This window comes from Carassius gibelio, chromosome B4 (genome assembly GCF_023724105.1).
Source record: "Carassius gibelio isolate Cgi1373 ecotype wild population from Czech Republic chromosome B4, carGib1.2-hapl.c, whole genome shotgun sequence".
Lineage (NCBI taxonomy): Eukaryota > Metazoa > Chordata > Actinopteri > Cypriniformes > Cyprinidae > Carassius > Carassius gibelio.
The window spans coordinates 5643700-5664967 of record NC_068399.1 but is presented as its reverse complement, the minus strand read 5'-3'; the positions used below and the strand labels follow the sequence as shown (position 1 = coordinate 5664967).

The following is a 21268-nucleotide window of genomic DNA, read 5'->3' as shown; positions in this document are numbered from 1 at the left end:
GCAAATCTCACTCACATTCATTAAACATATTGAAATGTTAGGACTACTGATTCAAGACACCAGTGAGTGAATGTTAAAGGGCAGTTTACTTTCGCTTTAGTGCATTTCTCAGATCACAAGTGAAAATTCTCAAAACTACTTGTTCAACCTCCACATCATCTAGTCACTAGTCCCATCATAAGTTTTTCTAATTGTTTCGAACAGATTGCAAATGCTTTGGTCCAGTCATGCAATATACATATGATTGTGTATATTTATCTGCTGTTTCCTACGTTATCAGTTGCTTATATCATGCTGATCAAAATATCAGTCTTACCACTCAAAACATTTAAGCATTAGTTCCTTGCGTAAGTCATTGAAAGCAGAATGGTTTATTTAGTTGCCCTAAATGGTCAAGCATATTTTCCACACATTTCTATTTGACTTTTTGTAAATATACTCTGAATTGAGGTGGTGAATCTCGACTTCACTGGTTGATTTAACACTTTACATTCCCTTCATTAATGATCAACATGTTAACTAAAATAGCTCAAAGGTGCATCTAATGAACCTTCAATCGGCAAGCATATACCTTTATAGACAGAGCACAACACAGTGTTACAAATTCTGACAATGGATGAACAACCAGGTAAAAAACAGGTTCAACAGCTGAGACGAAGAAGAGGAGTAAGAATGAAAGTGGAAGAATACAGAGGTAAAACAAGGGACATAGGTAAATATATGAAATAAAATGAGGGCCACTATTGTGGACCATGTTGTCAATCATGGCCTTATCATGGCTGAGGCCAACTGAGTCCAGGGACAGTTGGCGGAAATGTAACCGACTTACTGCATTATCACAAAAGTGATATTCAGTATTGTAAAGTAACCTGACGTGGCCAAGTATGGTACTCAAAGAATCAATTCTTATCTGCTCTAATACAAGATACACAAATTTGTATGGTCCTGTCAAGCAGACAAAAACATGATTAACTAGATATGCAGCTTTGTTGTCTCTCAGGGTGTACTCACTTTTGTTGCCAGCTATTTTGAAAATAATGGCTCCTTGTCAAGTTATTTTCAGAGGACTGTAAATCTATATTGCTATACAAGCAGCACATTGTCTACTCTAAAATATATCTGAGTTTAATTTATATACCATTTTCCCTTGAGGAGATATCTTAATATGGTTGCTGAAATGTGAGGGCTGTACTCACTTCTGTGAGATACTGTAGCATACATGAATCACTTCTTAGCAGATCTATACAGGTGGAGCTGGGGAAGGGGGAGGGTTTCTGAAGAAAGCTGCAACTGCTACAGCAAGCACTAATCTCTTATTTTTAAATGACAAGCTCATTGGCTACCGATACAGGAGATAACCAATCAGCTGTGCCATGTGATGATGTCATTGGGATAGATTGAGTTATACCTATTGGACTGTGCCATCGGGAGTTTCAAGCCATTCGATAATATGAGAAATTCTGATTTCTTATGATTTTATAATTATTTATTAATTGTACAAATTGTTATATGTTGATGTTATATGTTTTTATGTCTGTAACCTTGTTAATTGTGCTGCTGCCTGTCTTGGCCAGGACGCTCTTGGAAAAGAGATTTTTAATCTCAATGAGTTTTATTCTGGTTAAATAAAGGTAATAATAATAATAAGCCAGAACTCTCTATTTATTAAGAGTCTCTTGTTCACTATGTAAAACACTTTTAGTTTAGTGTCAGAAAAGCCTAAATAGTTTGAATATACAGGTATTGTAATGGCATTCAAGTACCTGACAACTCAAATCTAAAACTGAAAGTATTACTGTCAGGTGCCTCTGTGTTTCAGTTTAGTCATGTGCACAAATAGAATACTTTCGTTTTCTGTTTATTCTCAGTCACTTGACGAGACCTGAAGATCTGAAAATCAGCCAACATTTTGACAGTAAGATTTACATTTATAATTATATATAAACATATACACATATATTATTACATACCTACATTTATACACATTGGTGAGGCAGTGGACAAATGTGTGTTTCATGTGGTACTGTTGTTGGAGGAGATCAAAATTAGTGGAAGTACAAAAATATGTGTGTTTGTTATATATATCTGCTAAACAAATCAGTTTGATAGGATGGGAACGACTGAACTAATTAGTGAAGTTAGAAATGTAACTATAGTTTGATGATCTATCATTGCTTTAACCTGCACATGCTATTAAAACCCTTTCAGTTTTCTGTTCTTTTTTTACTCAGTTGTGTACGAGGGCAAGATGACAGATGAATGCATCACAATAGAGTCAGACCTCAGTGAGTTAGATGAGGACATGGAAGACCTGGCAGCACCTGAGTTTACGTGTCACTGTTGCTATGATGTCCTCGTAGATCCTACCACACTTAGCTGTGGCCATAGTTTCTGCCGTCATTGTCTGGCAGAATGGTTACATTCCTCTCAGCGGAACGAGTGTCCAGAATGCAGAGAGAGATGGCAGGGTTTTCCCAGAATCAACATCCTCCTTCGGTGAGAGAACCATTGCAGTCTATACACACACACACAGCTGATTTTTTGCCAGTTTTGATACCGATTGCCAATTATTATTATTTTTTTAATCAACAAACAAGAAGGTATTAACATACGAGTACATAAACAAGATGTTTATATGGTCTATTACTGGCAGAACTATCTGCAGTCAATAAAATGCAGTGGTTGCCTGTAATTTTCAATCACAATCCAAAGATGTTCCCCTCAGAGATACATTCCTGTAAACCCCACCTCAATTCAATAATCTGGATTTTCTTCCAATATTATGTGCATGGTGAGGATTAAGCTTACTCTGCCTGCTGCGTTATTTTCTTCTTTGCTTTGGTCTTCAGCATCTCTGGCCTTTTACAGACATCGTAATATTTCAACACAAATTACATTCTGGAAAATGAACGCAATGCAGTCCAGAGAGCAACCGAAATAAAGCAAAGACCAGTTGGTTTTACATAAAAATAAATAAAAACCTTTTCAAAATTGCATAAATTTATCCTTTTTATTTAATCTTAAATTCACACCTGAGACCTTTGTGCCTAAAATGTTCCATGAAGGACCAATTAAGGGCTGCTATATGAAGAATGATTGAGGGTTAAACTGTCTTAAATTCAGATTTGATGGGTGTGAAATATTTTTGGTCACATTACAACTAACATTTCTGCACTCTGAAGTAGCCAATGACTATTTAAAAAATGTGGACAGACCAAAGGTAATATGTTAGAGCCTGAAAGCAGCTGTTTACGGTGGCCAGTGATTGGGGGTTTACATGAATGTTTCTGAAACTGGGCAACTGACTGTCTTCAGAAGTTTCAATTGCATTTTCTTTTCCTCTTACCTCCAAGTAAAGTATTTATTAGTGAATTTGCATTATTATTTAGCCCAACTAAATTTTTAGTCTCATGTAGCATAACTTCACACATCTCAAGTCAGACCATTCTGTTTTTGCTTTAAATCTAATTCAAGTCAAAAACTGCTAATTTTCTATATATAGAATGGGACAGAATACATATATATGTATGCATCTATATTTAGATAATAATTAAAATGCAGTGGTTATGCAGGAGAAGGCGGCAAATGCATATCATTGCTCTCTGCACTTTTGAAAAATGACAAGTAGGTGCTGTGACAATTCCTAGCCAATCTAACACAGTATATGTAGCAATGGAATAGAAAGTGCTAATATTAATGTCATGGGTCAAGTGTTGTCCAAGAAGATGCATCTTTAGCTGTTTCTTGACAATTGCTACGTACTCAGCTGCTTGGATTGAGTTTGGCAGGTCATTCCACCGGCAGTGAACAGTCCAGGTAAACGTCTGTGCAATTTAATTTGTTTACTTGGTGTTAAGAAATGTTAATGCAATTTAAGGTTAAAAAAAAAACAAAACATTATTTTCCACATAATGTACATTACTGTTGCTCCTCTATGCCTGGCCTTCTGAAATGCGTTGATTTTTACAAAGCAAAAAAAAAAAAAAAGCGAGGTGCACTCTGATTGGCCAGCTATCCAGTGCTTTGTGATTGGCCGAATACCTCAAACGTGTGACGGAAATGTTACGAACGTTGTTATACTGTGATGCATGTCCAGGTCAGGACAACAGTGCCACAAGACAAAAACAATAAACCAAGGCTTTTTTCATTGCGTTAACATTTGGGCGGCTTTATGCAAATCTTTTCACATCATGACGTAGACGTGGGGGTGTGAAAGAATGAGCCGTTTTAGGAGGGCGTGGATGAGTTTAACTTTTATAAAGAATATCTCTTTGGGTTTGAGAACAGCTTGTAAAACTCCAAAGAGAAAAGAAAACTTGAAATCGCATCATATGACCCCTTTAATGCTTCTTTGGGATTGCACCACAGTGTGACTTTCACTGCACAATGCAAGCTTCTGGAAGTCTGAAGTGGTGAGTTCAGGTATGGGATGCAGAACCAGTGGTTGTTCTGTAGGCAAACATCAGTTTCTTGAATTTGCGACTAATGGCAACCAATGCAATGGGATCAGGAGAGGTGTGACTTGCGCTCTCTTTAGATTGATGAGACTGCTGTTACTGCTGCATTCTGGATCAGGTGCAAAGGTTTGATAGTACATGCTGGAAAGCTTGACAAAAGATCATTATAATAGTCAAGTCTGGATAAAACAAGAGCTTGGACAATAGGCTGTGTAACATTTGCTGACAGTAAGGGCCTGGTCTTTCTAATGTTGTATAAGACAATTCTGCATGAATGGGGAGGTTTAGTAATGTGTTCTGTGAAGTTTAACAGATCATCCATCCATCTTGCTAATTCAAAGCATTATTTAATATTGGCATGTGTATGATCTAGGGATGCAGTGGAGAAGACGTTTCCGGCTAAGATAAGCAGACGGAGGAGGGCTCTCCAGAGTGACAAGCGTTTCCATTATTTTATCCAGATATTCCAACAGTATGGACAAGTACTGAAACAACAAATCCCTGTATCTGAAGGCCTACAGGAAGCTATACAAACCAGCTTTTGTTCTGGAGTCATTATGGCATTGATCTTCATGGGGGTGAGAAACGCTTTCTCATATTCATACTCAAAGACTGAAGAGTTCTTGATGGGGTTCAGTTGTGCACAGGACATAACACCTTGTGAATGTTTCTAGGTTGTATTGTTGCGATATCACTGGATGAGTGCTGATTCCGACATCTTGGTCCAAAAGCCAATCAACAGGTGGAAACCCCATGATGTCATTCTGTGGGTGGAGCATCTGGGTCCCTGGACCAATCAGTACAGAGAAATGTTCCAGAGAGCACAAATTAATGGCAGGTGTGCACCATCCACACACACACACAGAAACAGAATTCAAACATTATTACATTGATTTTCATTTTAGTGTCATTAATGGCTTTATTAGTTATTTAAAATAAAATGTCAACATGTCTAGTGAGGGGGAAAAACAGTATTACAGGGTGTACTGTCTTTTATTCATTATGACAACAATGGTTCTCAAATTAAAATGAACAAAAACTGAATTAAATTGATGCTATTATAATGTTATACCGATTTAGTGTGTAATGTTGCTGTTTGTACATTAAAAAAAAAGATTACAAAACACAAAGTCCACTCCACAGGGAATTATTCTTTATATCAGTAAGTACAGGTAAGTACTTTCTCAAATGCCAGCTTGTAGTCTTGAGTTTTTACTAGCCAGCAGCTCATTTGCATTTAAAAAGACTCACATGAAAAGGGCATGTCATTTTTCTACCAAAAACGAGTGATTACAGCATGGAATAATAAATGATTTGTGGTGCGTTTTGAGCTAAACCTTCACAGACACACACCAGGCGACTCATTTAATATTTACATCTTATATATTGACTTGAGCGGCATTGGTGGGAATGCCCTGTAGAGACCTTATTATGCACTTGATCTTTACATTTTGTGAAGATTTCTATAGATTTTTGCTTGGTGCAGAGCCAAAAAAGTTGCTGTGTGGTGTTCTGCACCTTTTATAAGTTAAAAAAAAACCTGATCTGAAGATGTATATGATTGATAAACAGACGGACTACCGGAGGTAGCACTGAGCGGGTAGTACAAATAGGCCACACTACTGTCATTAGTCCTGTACCCTGCACAGCTTACAGCAACGCTCCTTCACATCACAATCAAATAAATAAAATGTGGTTTTGGGAGAGACTGGGAGCACTGTCACTGACATGTTTTAAAGCCGTAATCAAAGCCAATTTCGATCACTGATTAATTCAGCTGACAAGAATTGAACCTTTTTGAAAACAAACTAACTGGCTTCTCAATTCCAAAGTCCTCCTCCTGCATGAGGACTGCCCCAGCACCAACCTGGCTCATATCCACATACAATATGAATGATCTGAGCGAGGTGCCCCCAAAACAGGGTCTGTTCAAGGAAGTGTTTTAACATGCTAAAAGGGACTTTGACGAAGAGAAGACCAAACAAATTTGACTTTATCCCTCAACAGATCAGTGAGAGGCACCATAACAATAGAAAAATGTATACAAAATGCCTTCTAATACCCCTTGAGGCCTAAAAATCGCATTAACTCTTTTTTTAGTTGTTGGAACTGGAAATTGCTCCAATTTCGCTTGGATTTTCACATTAACCTGCCCTTGCCCAACTATACTGCACAGATAGGTCACGGTCGGCTTCACAAACTCACTTTTGCTCAGAAACCTGCAATCTTCCCAAAAGACTACATACTTTATGTGCCAACACAAACCCCAAGTTTGGTTTACCTGCGAGTTGACGTGTGGTTTTAATATAAGCGGACACATCCCTTTTAACACATGGCCAAAAGAAATGCCTCAACACTCTGTCATACATTTTATCATTGTGTGCCACCTTGAGAACTGCATCAGATCCAGTTAAAGAAAAAGACTGATCAGACATTTTTGCATACCACCTGCATATCGCATATCATATTAAATGACTACAGTTGGTGATAACCAACAGTAACCAACCTACCGATTGCCTCTGATATCTACTCCACCACCACCACCTCCCATCAGGTGACATAAGGATTGTGTTTGTACTTGTACAGTCTGACAAACTACAAACGAAAAGGATTATTATAAATCGCACAGTGTACACCTGACATTAGGTGGTTAGTAATTTGACTCTCCCATTGTGAATATGAGATCAAGTCAATACTGCAGTGTTGCAACTACAGTACAGAAATATATCTTTTAATGGTTTTTGAAACAAATGCTTGCCAAAATCAAAGTCAGTCCAACACATTTTGAAATTTGAGACTTCAATCATAGATTCAAAACTAATGAAAACAAACCACTAGAAAGCAAATAAGGAATAAAATCATTTGAAACTATATTATGCTCCATTTATACACTTCTTAAAACAGTTAAAGGTAACTTATCACCAATGATATGTATGTTTTTTGTTAATTCCCAGTTTGTTAGCTCATCTCAGAGACGAAGACCTGTCCGCTGCTCCATTCAATGTTAATAATCCATCACACAGACAGGTCATACTGGAGGAAATCCAGAAAATCAAAGAGCTCAAAGTCAAACAACCACAAAACCTCTGGGAGTACAAGGTGTGTCTTTTGTTTTTCTGGTTATTATCAGTTTTGCATTCAATAAAGAGCTCAGTCATATCAAGATTTTCAATGAGAATTCTCAAAAGTCACTAAAAGTCTGCATTGGTCTATTGCAAATAAATAGTCAACAGTTGTGCTATTTCTAATACCTGTTTGTTTGCTTAACCTCAATTAAGTAACCTCAATCATCAACGATGTGTGACCTTGCCACTTGGCAAGTAATTTGGAGCTCATAGGAAGAGTAATGTGAGGACTTTATCTCCTTGTGCAAATAATCCTATAGCCAAGAACCCCTGTTGTACTGATTTTCTTGAGCCTGGAGCAAATTCTCCTACCTCTGTTGACCCATTGTGTGGAGGTTTTTATTTCCCCTTTGAGGGAATTTCAACATTATGTCAGAATGCTTATGTGTCAGGAATTCTTCTGCATGTCTCATATTCAATACTCTGGAATTTGTGAAGGATACTCCACTGCCCACATCCACACTTGACCTGTGTGTGGTCTGTATAAAAAAGAAGTGTGTACAAACAGCTCTCAAGGGAGCTGGCTGTGTTGATTGTGAGTGTCTGCCAGGAAAAATCCCCAAACCTGTCTGTCTTTGTGGTTTGGATCTGGTGGCTTGAATTGTCAGAGGAACTTGAGGTGGGATGTTCCCTTTCTCAGTTCTCACCTGCTGGTGTTAGGCCCTGATGTTGTGTTATATCCAGCACTGAGAAGTTAGATGTTGTTAGCCTCAAGGCAAGAAAGTTTAAGGCTTCGCCCTTCTTTCTCCCCAGCTTACAATGAGATTGTGACCCATGCCTGTAGCCAAATCTTGTAATCCTTTCTCCATCCATATAATTTGTCCTTTGCTTTAAAATAATTTTTTTGATTGTGGAATAGATTAACTGGGGTATGGGGCATTGAAGTTACACTGGACGTTTTTTTGACACTGAGATTAGATTCATTTCACACGTGCTTCAGATGCAGGCCAAGGTTTCACATACTGTAAACATTCTGACATAGGAACCAGGGTTACATTTGTAACCTAGACATTTTACTGTTAGAAATGTCCTCCTCACAATTTTCTCTTAAGAGTTGCAGTGCACTAAAAGGCTTGTGTCCATAATATAATTCAATTCACAAGTTCGCACTTACATATAATCAGAAGTGCAAAACTAAGCATATTTGGCGTGCTGTCATGAGGGTGGGCTCCGAGCTCGGAATATAGCCCAAACCCAGAGAAATCCCAGAAGAAGCAAATGAGCATGCAGCAGCCAGGGAACCAATTTGTCTTTAACCCCACAAAATTGCATTCAACGAAGAAAAATTGGTTGGAATTTGCCAGGAGAAGCCAGGGTGACCAGGACAGCCCATGCAGCATTCGACAGGAACTTGCGGCTTGCAGCATTGAATGGGTGAGCCCTGCTGGTGAATAAGGAGCACGATGCCAAATTAGATGGAGGACTCTCACTGCTTCCAGTGGGAGTAGCAGCTCACTGCATCGGACGGGAGAGCCCTACCTGAATTCGGTCTGCTTGATTGAGTTGGAAGACCAGCGCAGCATCCAGTGGGAATGGGGAATCTTGGATGGGTAGGCCCCACCTGTAAACAGTTGGGAGAGCTCAACCAGCATTTCGGAGTGGCAGAGAAGATTTTGGTCAAATTAGCCATGTCGCTGCCTCCAAACAGGGAGCCCACACTGCATCATGAACAGGTGCACCTTGTAAATAAAAATGGCGAACTCTCCCTGCATTCGAACAGGTGGCTCAACCAGCTCTTCACGGGGTGGAAATAAGTGTAGCGCATGAACAGGGGAGCACGTGGTTATTGTTGTTATTATTATTGGTCGGACTTTATGAGTATAGTATTAAATTAAAAGTACAAGAGAAAATGAGAAAGAGCTCACTGCAGCTGCAGTGGGAAAATTGAAGTCAAATTCAATTGATCAAATTTCCATGGTTTATTTACGACAATTCTTCTCATAGCTATTGTCCGTCAAGATGGAATGACAACAGCTTTGAGAGCTTGTTGTGTTTTTGTTATTTTTTTTTTGTACCTGTCATTATATTAATTTGTAATTTTGAACAGGAGTCGAGGATTTGTTGGGTAAACATTTTTGAAATCCACCTGACAAGCTGTGTCCAAACTAATTTCACTAGAAACCTCCAGCTAGTTGGAAATAAAATCAGCAGGACGTTGCAACTCCAGAGACAGGATTGGACACGTCTGTCTTAAACGCCAAAAAGATTTTAAGAGTAACATTTTAAATTTGGTCACCCAATCAAAATTTTTAAAAGGCCTCCAACACAAACAGTACCTGATGATACTGCGCATGCATGATTCAGCGTGAAGCCGACTGACTCACAGCGTGTCTGAACCAAACTGATTCTTTTGATGATTGATTCTGAACTGATTCTGTGCTAATGTTATGAGGGCGGGTAAACCGAGATCTTGAATGAAGGGCAATCTGGCGAAATGTAAGTTCATTTAATAAAAAATACATCGCAATGCACTATGTATAGTAAGTGGATCAGGGTTTCTGTGCTGATGACACTTAATTTATTTACTTTATATCTTCAAGACTTAACCCTTGTGGATTGTTCAAATTCACTACCCTTTCGAGTTGTTTGGGATGAAAACATCCACTCAATTAAACTTTGCAATCAAAAAATGTTGTTATAATGGAAGTCAATGGGGCAAAAACAGCCACCAACAACAAATTAGGGAGAAAAAATGTAAATCTAATGCTGCACAAAAGCTAACAATACATCAAAGCCAATCTTGTTACTAATCTTGGACATGCCCAAGACTGTGAACTGGATTTTTTTTTTTTTTACCTTTTATCACAATCACTTTTTATATCGAAAATATGTAATTTTGTGTTTTTTTCCCCAAATCAGTGACATCATTTATGAACTTGGTAATTAAAAAGTTAAAATCTTGGAATTTTTTTCAAAATTTGCTAGTTTTGATCAGGACTGAGGTTGATTAATAGATTTATGCAAAAAATGTGAAAAAAATATTTATCCGATACATTTTTACAGCAGTTTAATTTAGTGGATGTTTTTGAAAAATTTCAAAAATATTTTTCCCAAAATAAGATCAAACACAGAAAAAATTGTGGCCAAAATAAGACTCAACTTTACCCCCTAGTGGACGAAAACGTCCCCAACAACCCACAAGGGTTAAATCCTCGTATGCACATTATTGCTGTTACTGTATTTGGGTGCGTGGTTGCAAAACTTAATTGTAAACTTTTCATGATTATGAGTATTTAACTGACTAAAGTTGATTACTGACTTTATATGTTTGATAGACGTGACACCATTACGTCATTGCCAATGGCGTCATTACTTCGAGCGTAAAAGAAACGCTGAACCGTTTTTTTTCAACCGGTTTATTGAATCGAACCGTCCAAAAGAACCGGTTCGCGGAGAAGAATCAAACTTCCCATTACTATCACAAAAGTTTTTTCATTGATTTGTCATATGTTTTGTACTCCATTCTTTTGTAACTGCTTTATTAAAACTTTGATTAAGGATATGTACTGCCTATTCTTTTAATGGATAATTACTCTTGTAATTGTGTGTGTATAATTCTCTTTCCTGGTCAAGGCTGCAAATTTAGGAAAATCACTGTTTCTCCAGTTTGGTCTGAGAGAATTTCCACGTCTCACTTTTCTCTACTTGTACCTGTTTGATTATGAAGAAACCTTTTTACCCTTCATACACACTTGCTGTCCTGCACGTATAACTAAAGCAATGGAGGACATCCCACCTGACAACATGCTGGTTAGTGTCCTAGAACTCTCCCCATTGTAAACTTACAATGGTTAAAATATTAGAATAGTAAGTAACTGTGTGTTTATAGCAGGAGCCAAGCCAACATCAGTGGGTGAACTTTCGCTTGAAGGTTTGTCTGATGCCCTATCTGCTACTGATCGACTTTGCTTGGCAATGGCTGAGCGTTCATTACTGGATATCATGGATTGTCATTGGAAATGCCATGGTAATGACAGTAATGGAGTATATTTATGTCTGGACACTGTGGAGAAGACGACAGATGAGGTACACAACTACTTATTTTATATACATAACATACTGTACATACTGTAAAAACAGTGTAGTTATATGGGTTGTTTGATTCGATCACAAATGACTTGAATCAGATAACCTGAAAGATCTTAAAACACTAATGATTCATAAACAATATCACATTACACTCCATATCCACAAGTCAAATACTGTGTGTTTGCGTGTGTATTTCAGTACTCTCCCGAAGATGATTCTGCAGAAGACGTTCAATATGTTCTTCGTTGTGCTGCTGTGGCCTCTGATGCCTCAGTTCTTTTGTGACTTTGAATTCTACTGTGGACTCTTTTTCAGCTCATTCATTTATATCGGTGTTCGGAAATCTTTTTTTAACCTTGCACAGCAATAAAGACCAAACATTTTAGGATTTTTTTTTTTTAAGAGTCAGCTAATTTTACATACTACGGTACAATTGCTATTTCATTACAAAATACACTTGCTTGAATATAATAAGAAGGCCATATTTTGTGTCAGTCACCTAATAACCATCACTTCAACCAGCGAGCGTGCAGGGTTGCATATTATTACTTAACCAACTATAATAACTTCACTATTAAGCTTCACAACAACTGGGCAAGCGTTTTCGCTCTTTTTAACATTGTTTTTATAATATTTGTTTCTATATTTACTTTATTTAATTCATCTATAGCATCTCATCCCTTCAAAAACCTAATCCAACCATTAAAACCTGGAGTGAGGAATATACCCCCTTGTCTTCATAAGGAAATGTTTTAAATAACTAAGCATGCTGTAATAACTGTACATAATGCAATATTTATTATATTATTAATGTCATAAAATGTTTATAATGTAATAATTTTCACAATAAGGTCTTGGCCTCATAGTATAATATTAATTTCTACATAATGAGAAATGTATTACATTCTAAATGACCAAAAATATTTGTCAATATGTCATAATTGTAATAGTGTGTGTTTTGTTTTGTTGTTAAACATAAAAACATTGGCATTCCCTTACAGAACATTTTAAAAATCTAATTCTAGTTCAAATAGCATGAGATTAAGCTATTATTATTATTGACGATTATGTTGATATTATTAGTATTATTACAGTACATTACTTCTTATATATACATAAGTCAAATAAACTAAAGCTTTAATTAAAATACAATATAAAAGATTCTTTAATTTGACAAGCGTTGTACTAATATATATATACACACACATATATATATATATATATATATATATTATGTCGCACAATTTTTTATTTCATTTTCTTTATCTGTTATAGTCAAATATATTTAGCACAATTATTTCTTTTATATATAGACTATGATTTTACAAAAACAATTTTGTTATTTTAATTTTATTTTATAATGTAACTTGTACACAGTTTTCCTTAAATCATCCTGGTGAACCATTTTTTATGTCTGGGGTTTGAAAACCTGTGGTGTAGAACATAAATAACGATCTCAAACTAGAAGAACAAGAAAACTAGTATTACATGAGAGTGTAAACTTTATTTATTTATTTAAAGCATAATTTTATTTTAATGTAATAGCTTATTTTACATAAATATTATTATGATTTGTGGTCAGATTTACTATACTGAAAGATAATTATTGTTAAAAAGAAAAAGTATATTATGGAATATTCTTATGAAATGTGATTACATTACAAGTTTCCACAGTTTTCCTAAGTAATGAATTCATTTCTCATTCAATAATCATTATTGTGTGGTTGAGTAATTTGATTAATACTCATGATTTCTGTATTTTTACTATCATTGCTGGAGTTTCTGTATTTACTATTTTGTGAGACCCCATTCACAAAAATGCTGTTGTCCCTTTTTATTTATCATATTTATCATAACAAGTACATTGTACTGGTAGTTTCTCCTGACAGCTATACTATTCTCACATTTATAACGTGTCGATTTTATAAAATAGTACTAGAGGTAACTATGTTTTAGTGTGTGGCCATCTCTCTATTATGACTTTACTGTCAAGGAAAATTTTTGTAACCGTTTCATTGTCTATTTCTATATTACTTTTATGTTCAATAAAATATTTGTCGTCCTATATCTTTACTGTCCTCTTTTATGTTTCTAAATTATGGTCTAATTGATTGCAATTTGCACAGACCTATTGTTGTAATATTATGATTTACTTTTATTGTTCATTTATACTGAGGCTGATGTATGAAATTACAAATAGTGTGTAGTTATCACTTGAATCATCATGTAAATAAGTATTTCAATTTTAGCTTCTTCTAAGGAAATAATTTACTCTGTAATAAAACAACATGTCAAAGTGAATACTGAACATCAGTTCTCAGAATCTGCAGAAAAATATCTTCAAGTGTCAGTTTAATGTTGTGAATTAAAATAGAGTACTAGTAGTGAGAATGTCTAATATAATGTCTTATTCATCCTAATAACAACAGGAAATGTAAATATTAATTTATTGTGCTGTTTAGCCATAACCCTAAAATGCATACCTGGGGTCTTAGCGATCCAGGACATCATTAACTGTTAGGTAGCAACTCCCAACTTTTTACTCAATGTCTGATATTATAGTGGGAAAAAAAACGATTGACTCCAGTTAAAAAACATCATGCACGGGATGAGTGTGTCTCCAATAATACTGCTATTTATTCCAGAGAAGCAGAAACTGCCATTAAATTATATAAAGCACATTGATGTAGAGTGCCGTTACGTTGTGTAAGGCAGGGAAACAAAGGAGGCTCAGAGAATCTTTGCAATAAGGAACTTTTAATTGAAATTGAGGAAACGTGCTGAGACAGGACACCTGAGACAGGAAACCAAATGAACGTAGAAGACAGGCTTATAAAGGAGCACAAATTATAAAACTAAATTAACATGGCTGGAGACAAATCAACATGGCCATGACGGAGCATGCATTACAGGGAGCTATGGTGGTGCAGGGAGCTCAGGCGTCCATGGCGGTGCAGGGAGCTCAGGGGGCCATTGATTTTTGGACTGGCCAGCGCTCCTGGGCTGAGGACGACTGTGGAGCTTTGGAAAGTTCCGGGAGACACCCTGGCTTTTGAAACATTCAACCTGAGTTACGGTACTCTGCCTTTTTTAGTTGTATTCAGTATATAGTTATGGTGTGTTTATGGGGTGGACTGGACTGGGAAAAAAATTCAGACTGGAAAATTCAAACTCATACAAACCTGACATGACATAAAAACATTTAAAAAAAAAGGTTTAAATCTTTAATTTGGGGACATGCAAAATAATTAAAAGTTCTCTCCTGAACTGCACCTTCACTTCCATTTTTCTCTTCAGTCTCTTTATTTTGCCCTGTTATCCATCTCTCTCATGACTTTAATACTCAAGATTGAACAAAACTATACTTTACAATACGATATTCTACAATATCTTTATAGAAAAATCCTAATACTGTACACGAGTCATGTTTTTCCCTTACAAAAATTTACCATGCTTTTATTAGCCTATATAAAAGTAAAAAAAAAAATTATTTTTTTTTACAAATGGATTTGTATTTATTTTTAAATAAATTATTTTACAAATGTATTTTACATTTTTGTTTACCACAGTTAAACAATAGTAACCATTTTCTCTGAATTTATAGTTAAATATTAAAATGTTAATTTTCGTAAGGGTTGTGTTGTGTCTGTCGTAGCTCCCCCTAAACCTATATATAAAAAAAAATCTGAATTTTTTTCAGCTAAACTACTACTGTAACATTACAACAGGTAATAATGATGTCCTTTATATAATATTTTGAGTGATGACTGATGAGCAACTTGCTGCTGCAATCTTTTACAGATATAACTGACCTGAAACCCTGAACAGAAGTTCTGCTTCTCTGCTCCAGCTTGTGCTTCCACAGTCCATTCTATTCTCTCTCTTGCATTGATTACTCTGAGGCTGATACAAACCGTTTGGCGGAGGCGCGCGAGTCATGACTAACACTTCATGACTTATTAGAAATGTAATTATCAAATGGCGGATTCGCAAATGATCGATTTAGTACTTTTGGCGTGCACTTATACAATATTAAAATAGAGGGCCGAATCATCTGCCAGGCCACCGGGAATTGTCCCGGTTGCCCTGTGTCCAGTCCACGCCTGATTTCCAACACGCATATATTTCATTTTTGGGGCTTAATATTCACAGACACTAGTCCATGTCATGTTTAGGGAAATAAATCAATTAAATCTGCATGTGGATGTGTGTAAATATTCAAATGTAATCCCCTTTGTAATCGTTAAAAATTTGATAAGTTACTGTAATTGAATTACTAATTTTTTCATAGTAACTGTAACTAATTACAGTTACAATCATTTTGTAATTAAATGGACCCACTTTATATTAAGTGGCCTTAACTACTATGTACTTACATTTTAATTAATAATTTAGTACAATGTACTTATTGTGTACATACATGTTTTTACATTGTACTTATATTTAAAAAAAACTACATGTAATTACATCTGTATTTGATTTCTGTAATTACATTTATAATTACACTGTTGACCCATACTTTACACCTTAACCCACCCTTAAACTTGCCCATACCTCCAACCCTCTCCCTAACCTTACCCCATCCCACCTCAATAGCAGCAAAAGTGTTTTACAATACAATATGAACACAATAAGTACATTGTACTTATTTTTTTATGTAAGTACATAGTAGTTAAAGCCACCTAATATAAAGTGGAACAATTAAATTATGTAACGCCGTTACATGTAACTAATTTCTCCCCAACAATGTGTGTATATAATATATATATATATATATATATACACATATACACACACAGTACATGGCCGTGGGAAGTAGGGGTGCTGCAGCACCCCCGTTGGAAAATGCAGACATTACAGCACTCTCTGACAGATGCAAAAAAATAAATACATAAACGTATTAAAACATTTTTTTAAATCCTCCTGTTTGTTATTAACCTAAGAAGTTTATGCACGAGGAGGTTTTGAGCACAACTAAATAATTATTGACCCTTTCGCACATACGTACGATCACACCAGTGTGATCAGTCTAGGCTGGTCCCAGTGCATGACGTGATCAACTGTGCTTTCACGTGTTGGCTGGCGCTGAGCCAGGGAGAGGCGCGTTCAGAGCATAGGTTCAGAGCTGTCATATATCACAACTTTTTAGTGTTTTCAACCACATAATGTTTATTTTAGGTTTCAGACATATAAGTACTAAAAAAACAATACATTTAGAGTTTGTATAATACACACTGATGTCAAAGGAAGAGACAATAATAATCCTTTCCATTATAATTAGACACGTTGTTTTATTCATATCAGATACACATGTGTAAGTAACTTTAAAGTTTACTTTATTCTTCTCCCAGTTCACCAGCCACTTACTTTTATGTATTTCGGGAGAAGTGGATGAATTCACGCGTTGTAAATCCAACAGATCTGATTCTCTGAACTGCGTCACAAACTAAGATGCCGTCGCATACAGCTCAACTAACGGGATCGTTATAAAGGTGTTTTAAAACATTCTGATTTTCAAGAGATCGCCAAGACCTGCGGTAACAACCCTCACGAGCCTGCCACTCCTTCATGCAATGCTGCTAGCACTGGTGGTGGATTTAGCACGCTAGCTGCATTTGAGGAGCCTTTCCAGCCATCTAACTTTGTTTTTCCTAGTAGACATTTAGGAACAGAAACTTTCAATCGTGCATTCACACCAGCTTGGTTTAACAAATGGAAGTGGCTGCATTACGTGACTGAGACCAATCGAGTTTTGTCTTTTGCTTGTTTGAAAGCAATAGAAAAAAAACTTATCAATGCAGACAGTTTTAGGGTAGACAACCCATTTGTGTCAGGTGGCTTTGGAAACTGGTGTAAAGCCACTGCAAAATTCAAGGAACATGAACGATCAAAGTTACACATGGATTCAGTTCAAAGACACGCTGCTTTGGGTAATGTGCCTATCAATGCCCTCCTGTCTAATGCTCTTGCCGAACAGCATTATTTTCCATTGTGGTACACTGTTGCCATATGGCAACGTTTTCTTGCCAATATACTGTTATAGTATTTAAACATTATTATCCGTGTGAGACCAATAATTTTCAGCTGTAGTATATATGTTTTTAGGGCTTTAATGTTACAGACACCAAAGTGGTCAGACATTGGACTTGATCTGTAGTTTGTTTCTATATTTTTTTCTAGCTGATAAGCCTGAGCATGATTTGTATGAAAAGTTTATTATAAATGTTTATGAAATTAAAGACTTGCATTGGCTTCTAAAAAAAATTCTCTCTATAGGACAACTGAAGTCCACTAGAGAGAGCCACAGCATAAGAAATGGTGCAACTTCCCTCATTTACTTTAGTTTTCACATACTTAATTTTCCTTTTCGCACCACATATTTGTGTGAAATATGGTGTAAAAGTGATTTGTGCATCTGTAGAGGACCCGGCGGGGCACTGTTCAGAGTTTGAATTTGTGAAACTTGACAAACTATATATCATTGGAAGGGTCTAAGACTCCCAAATATATATTTTACTAATGTTTTTTGTTAAAAATTATGTAGGAAAATTAATTTATGACAAGAGTGCACCCTTAAAAATCTCCATTATAACAGGAGTTTTGACCTTTGTTTAAAAAAACATATCAAGTTGCCTTTTTCCCGACCACATTTTTAGAAGTCATCAGAAATTATATATCAACTGAAAACTTAAAATCTCAACATTCATCCTTTAAAACCAGACACTGAATTACCATGTAAACGGTACATCAATATCATGTTACATAATGTTTTCATTCATGAATTATAAAAATTTAAGTTTGGATCGTGCACTATACAGTCTATGTTCAGAAATGTGAGTGACAGTTAAGGGGTTAATCAAAATGCATTTGACGAGTCAGAATGCGTTCTGAAGTAAACAAACCAGACGCTGTGATCGCCGCCTGAAGGATTCATTTGTTTGGACTGAAAATACAGTTTTTAGTAAATTTTTCATGAGTTTATAGGGAACCACGTGAGTAATTGCAGTTGTAGCTGTTTGCTTTATATATTACTTGATTTATTTCTGCCTGATAGTACAGTAGAAGGCTTGAAGGAAAACAGGTTCATTTGTAGTGATCTGTTATAAACAGCTTGGAATAATGGAAACGGTTAAGCCCCTCCCACTGAAGGCAATAGGATGACACTCATCAGTCTCTGATTAATTTGCATATCAGAGGTATAAATAGTCCAACTGCTGCCGGTGCTATCATCTGTCCGAGCAAGCTAATTCCCGGGATGACGTTGAATCTGCGTCAGGTCGAGTCCAGAAAAGGATGGATGTCCAGTCCTGCTAAAGTGCGAAAAGAGAGTGAAGATGCTGGGGAGGGATTCGTTTTTGACGCATCGCCCAGAAAGCTGTCTAAGAACAGTTCTACGTTCTTTGCGAGTCACAGAGCTGACGTTTCAGAGCCATTTCTTGTTCTGTTCATGGACTAAATGAAAAGTCAACTAATGTCGTGTTTGTGCTTTCTTTAGGTGAAAGAGGTCCGTGTGAAGGTTGCGCTGCAGGCCTCCGTGAGCAGAGTCATTACGATCAGCAACTCAGACTATGAGCTGAAAGAGGTGCAGATCTGCGACACAACGGGGGATGTAAAGCTGACTTTGTTGGACAGCTTCGTCAACGCTGCTGAGGCCGGCATCTCCTACGCCTTCAAGAACCTTTCTACCAGAGAGCGAGACGGGTGCCTTTGCCTCTGTACTTGTCCGTCCAGCAGTATCGAGCAGATCGCGGACTTAGAGGTGGCTGAGGGAGCAACCAGCGTGGAAGATGAAAGATCAACGGCGCTTTTCAGTGACACAATAAAGGGCATAGAAGTCACAATTCAACGTCGGTGTTCTGTCTGCCACTACAAGCAGAGGGAGTTCATGGAATAGTTGATGCAAAGGTGTAAGAGCTGCAGTCTTTCTCCACCAGTTTTGGCGGTAAAGCCACGGTCTCCACTGTGAGCGGCGATGAAACGGTGCAACTATCCAGCCTGGCACTTTCTACCTACCTGCGTGGTAGTAAAAAAGAATTTACCAAAATAAAGTAACAGTACACTCTGTACGCGGTGTTCTGGTGTTCAGGCTCACGCAGAGAAAGGCGTCTCAAAACACTAGAACATCGAATTTGTTTCTTTTTGCTCGTGCCGACAAATACATACAAAATATGTCAAAATACCCTTCTTGGAAAGTATGCTCAAAAACTGTCAGTTATAAGTGAAAGTAAACAGTTGAGGAAAAAAATGGGATGTGTATTATATTGAATGCGTTCGTCGTCTCTTAAAGTGACCGCGCCTAATTTAGCTACTGGTTGCTGTAATGTTAATCCAAGAAAATGTAAGACAGAAAATTACTGCCTGCTCTTGATTTAATTACTTTGTAGTTTTAACAAGAATTAATGCACAGCCAAACCAAACATTATTCAGACACCAGATATAATTTTATATATATATATATATATTTCCTAGTAGGTACTGGTCCACAATAATACATTTATGTAAGTGAGTATAGCAAAATTAAGCGAACTGTAACATTATACCGACTGTACTACCTGTGAAATTGCTAAAAATTGTATATCTATCTATCTATACATAAAATTGGGACCTAAAATTATTCAGCACCTTATAAAGCACCATGTATTGCTTATGTTTTTTTTCCTGAATTACTAATGCAACCTTTTCACACCACAGTCTGAACAAAACCGTTTTGTTCAGACTAAGTATTGATAGTTGTGTAAATATAGTCATAATAACAGTAGTCTGTAGTTTTAGTTGATTATAATCCATTCCATACATTTCTATCAAAGTTATCTGACATTATCAAGATGAATTTGTTCTGACACAGTATAACTCTTAAGCTCTTGTCATTTTCTTGTCATATTTTAGAACCATTTTACAAGCGATAGCAAAAAAAACAATTCACAATGACAATACTTAATGATCACAATTAAACATTAGTGTACCTAATATGTATGATGGGTGTGACAGTGTCACACTTATACCTTATAGAAAGTAGTAAGTGGTGCTTTGCAGTCCCAACGACTGTTGTTGTTAACTTAACTATCGGCACGTAAGCACATCAAGTAAACAACATGCGATGTTGGCTTCAAACTGCACTTTCCACATGTACACCTTAAAAAAAAAAAAAAAAAAAAAGACGACATAAAGTGGAACTTAGTCATTTTCCAAAACCACTAAGCAAATATATACAGTTTCAGTACATACCACATAGAGACGTTGTTGCTGATGCTGCTCTTGTTAAATTTCAGCCTCTGGATCTGATTCTGGATCATAAATATACGCTGAATCTGACTGTAAGCCATGGTTTGTTTTGGATGATGTTTTTTTCCTCACGGTAATGTCACAGCTTCCACATGCTCTGAACGCAAAAGCCTACTGACGCTCGTGATTCTTTAGCTCCGCCCACACGTCACGCCTCCAGGCGCTCGTGTTTTTCCGGGAAAAATCGGTACAGACTATCTTTCTCTTATGAATATAATAAAACTAAAGACTTTTTGGAGATATGAAGGATGCAGTACTACTCTATAGGTACTCAAGATTAACAGGATATTGAGTGAAAACGAGCATTTCACCCCCCCTTTAATAAATGGGTGTAGGAGCACATGATGGTCACAGGAGTGCGCACTTCTGACAAAA

General features: G+C 36.6%; 1 protein-coding gene across 3 annotated transcripts; it reads left to right on the top strand.

Moving 5' to 3' along the window:
* Positions 1-1824: 1824 nt before the first annotated feature.
* LOC127955980 (bifunctional apoptosis regulator) lies at positions 1825-20037 on the top strand. 3 transcript variants are annotated; one of them, XM_052553705.1, is made up of 8 exons: positions 1825-1915; positions 2232-2496; positions 4831-5035; positions 5132-5295; positions 7412-7556; positions 11156-11332; positions 11415-11608; positions 11810-12686. In XM_052553705.1, exons 2-8 carry the CDS (start codon positions 2249-2251, stop codon positions 11979-11981), a joined length of 1305 nt encoding a protein of 434 aa, XP_052409665.1. In that variant the 5' UTR covers positions 1825-1915; positions 2232-2248; the 3' UTR covers positions 11982-12686. The 3 variants fall into 3 exon arrangements, with proteins under 3 accessions (XP_052409665.1, XP_052409663.1, XP_052409666.1); XM_052553703.1 differs by having other exon boundaries at positions 11412-11608; positions 11810-12683; XM_052553706.1 differs by lacking the exons at positions 11156-11332; positions 11415-11608; positions 11810-12686 and adding an exon at positions 19107-20037.
* Positions 20038-21268: the final 1231 nt, after the last annotated feature.

What these genes read in the sequence shown, in the direction of transcription:
- LOC127955980 (XM_052553703.1), top strand. Translation starts at nt 2,249, where the DNA reads ATGACAGATGAATGCATCACAATAGAGTCAGACCTCAGTGAGTTAGAT. An exon ending in AGAATCAACATCCTCCTTCG is followed by an intron (nt 2,497 to 4,830) that starts GTGAGAGAACCA and finishes TGTATGATCTAG; the next exon opens with GGATGCAGTGGAGAAGACGT. An exon ending in AAAACCTCTGGGAGTACAAG is followed by an intron (nt 7,557 to 11,155) that starts GTGTGTCTTTTG and finishes TTCCTGGTCAAG; the next exon opens with GCTGCAAATTTAGGAAAATC.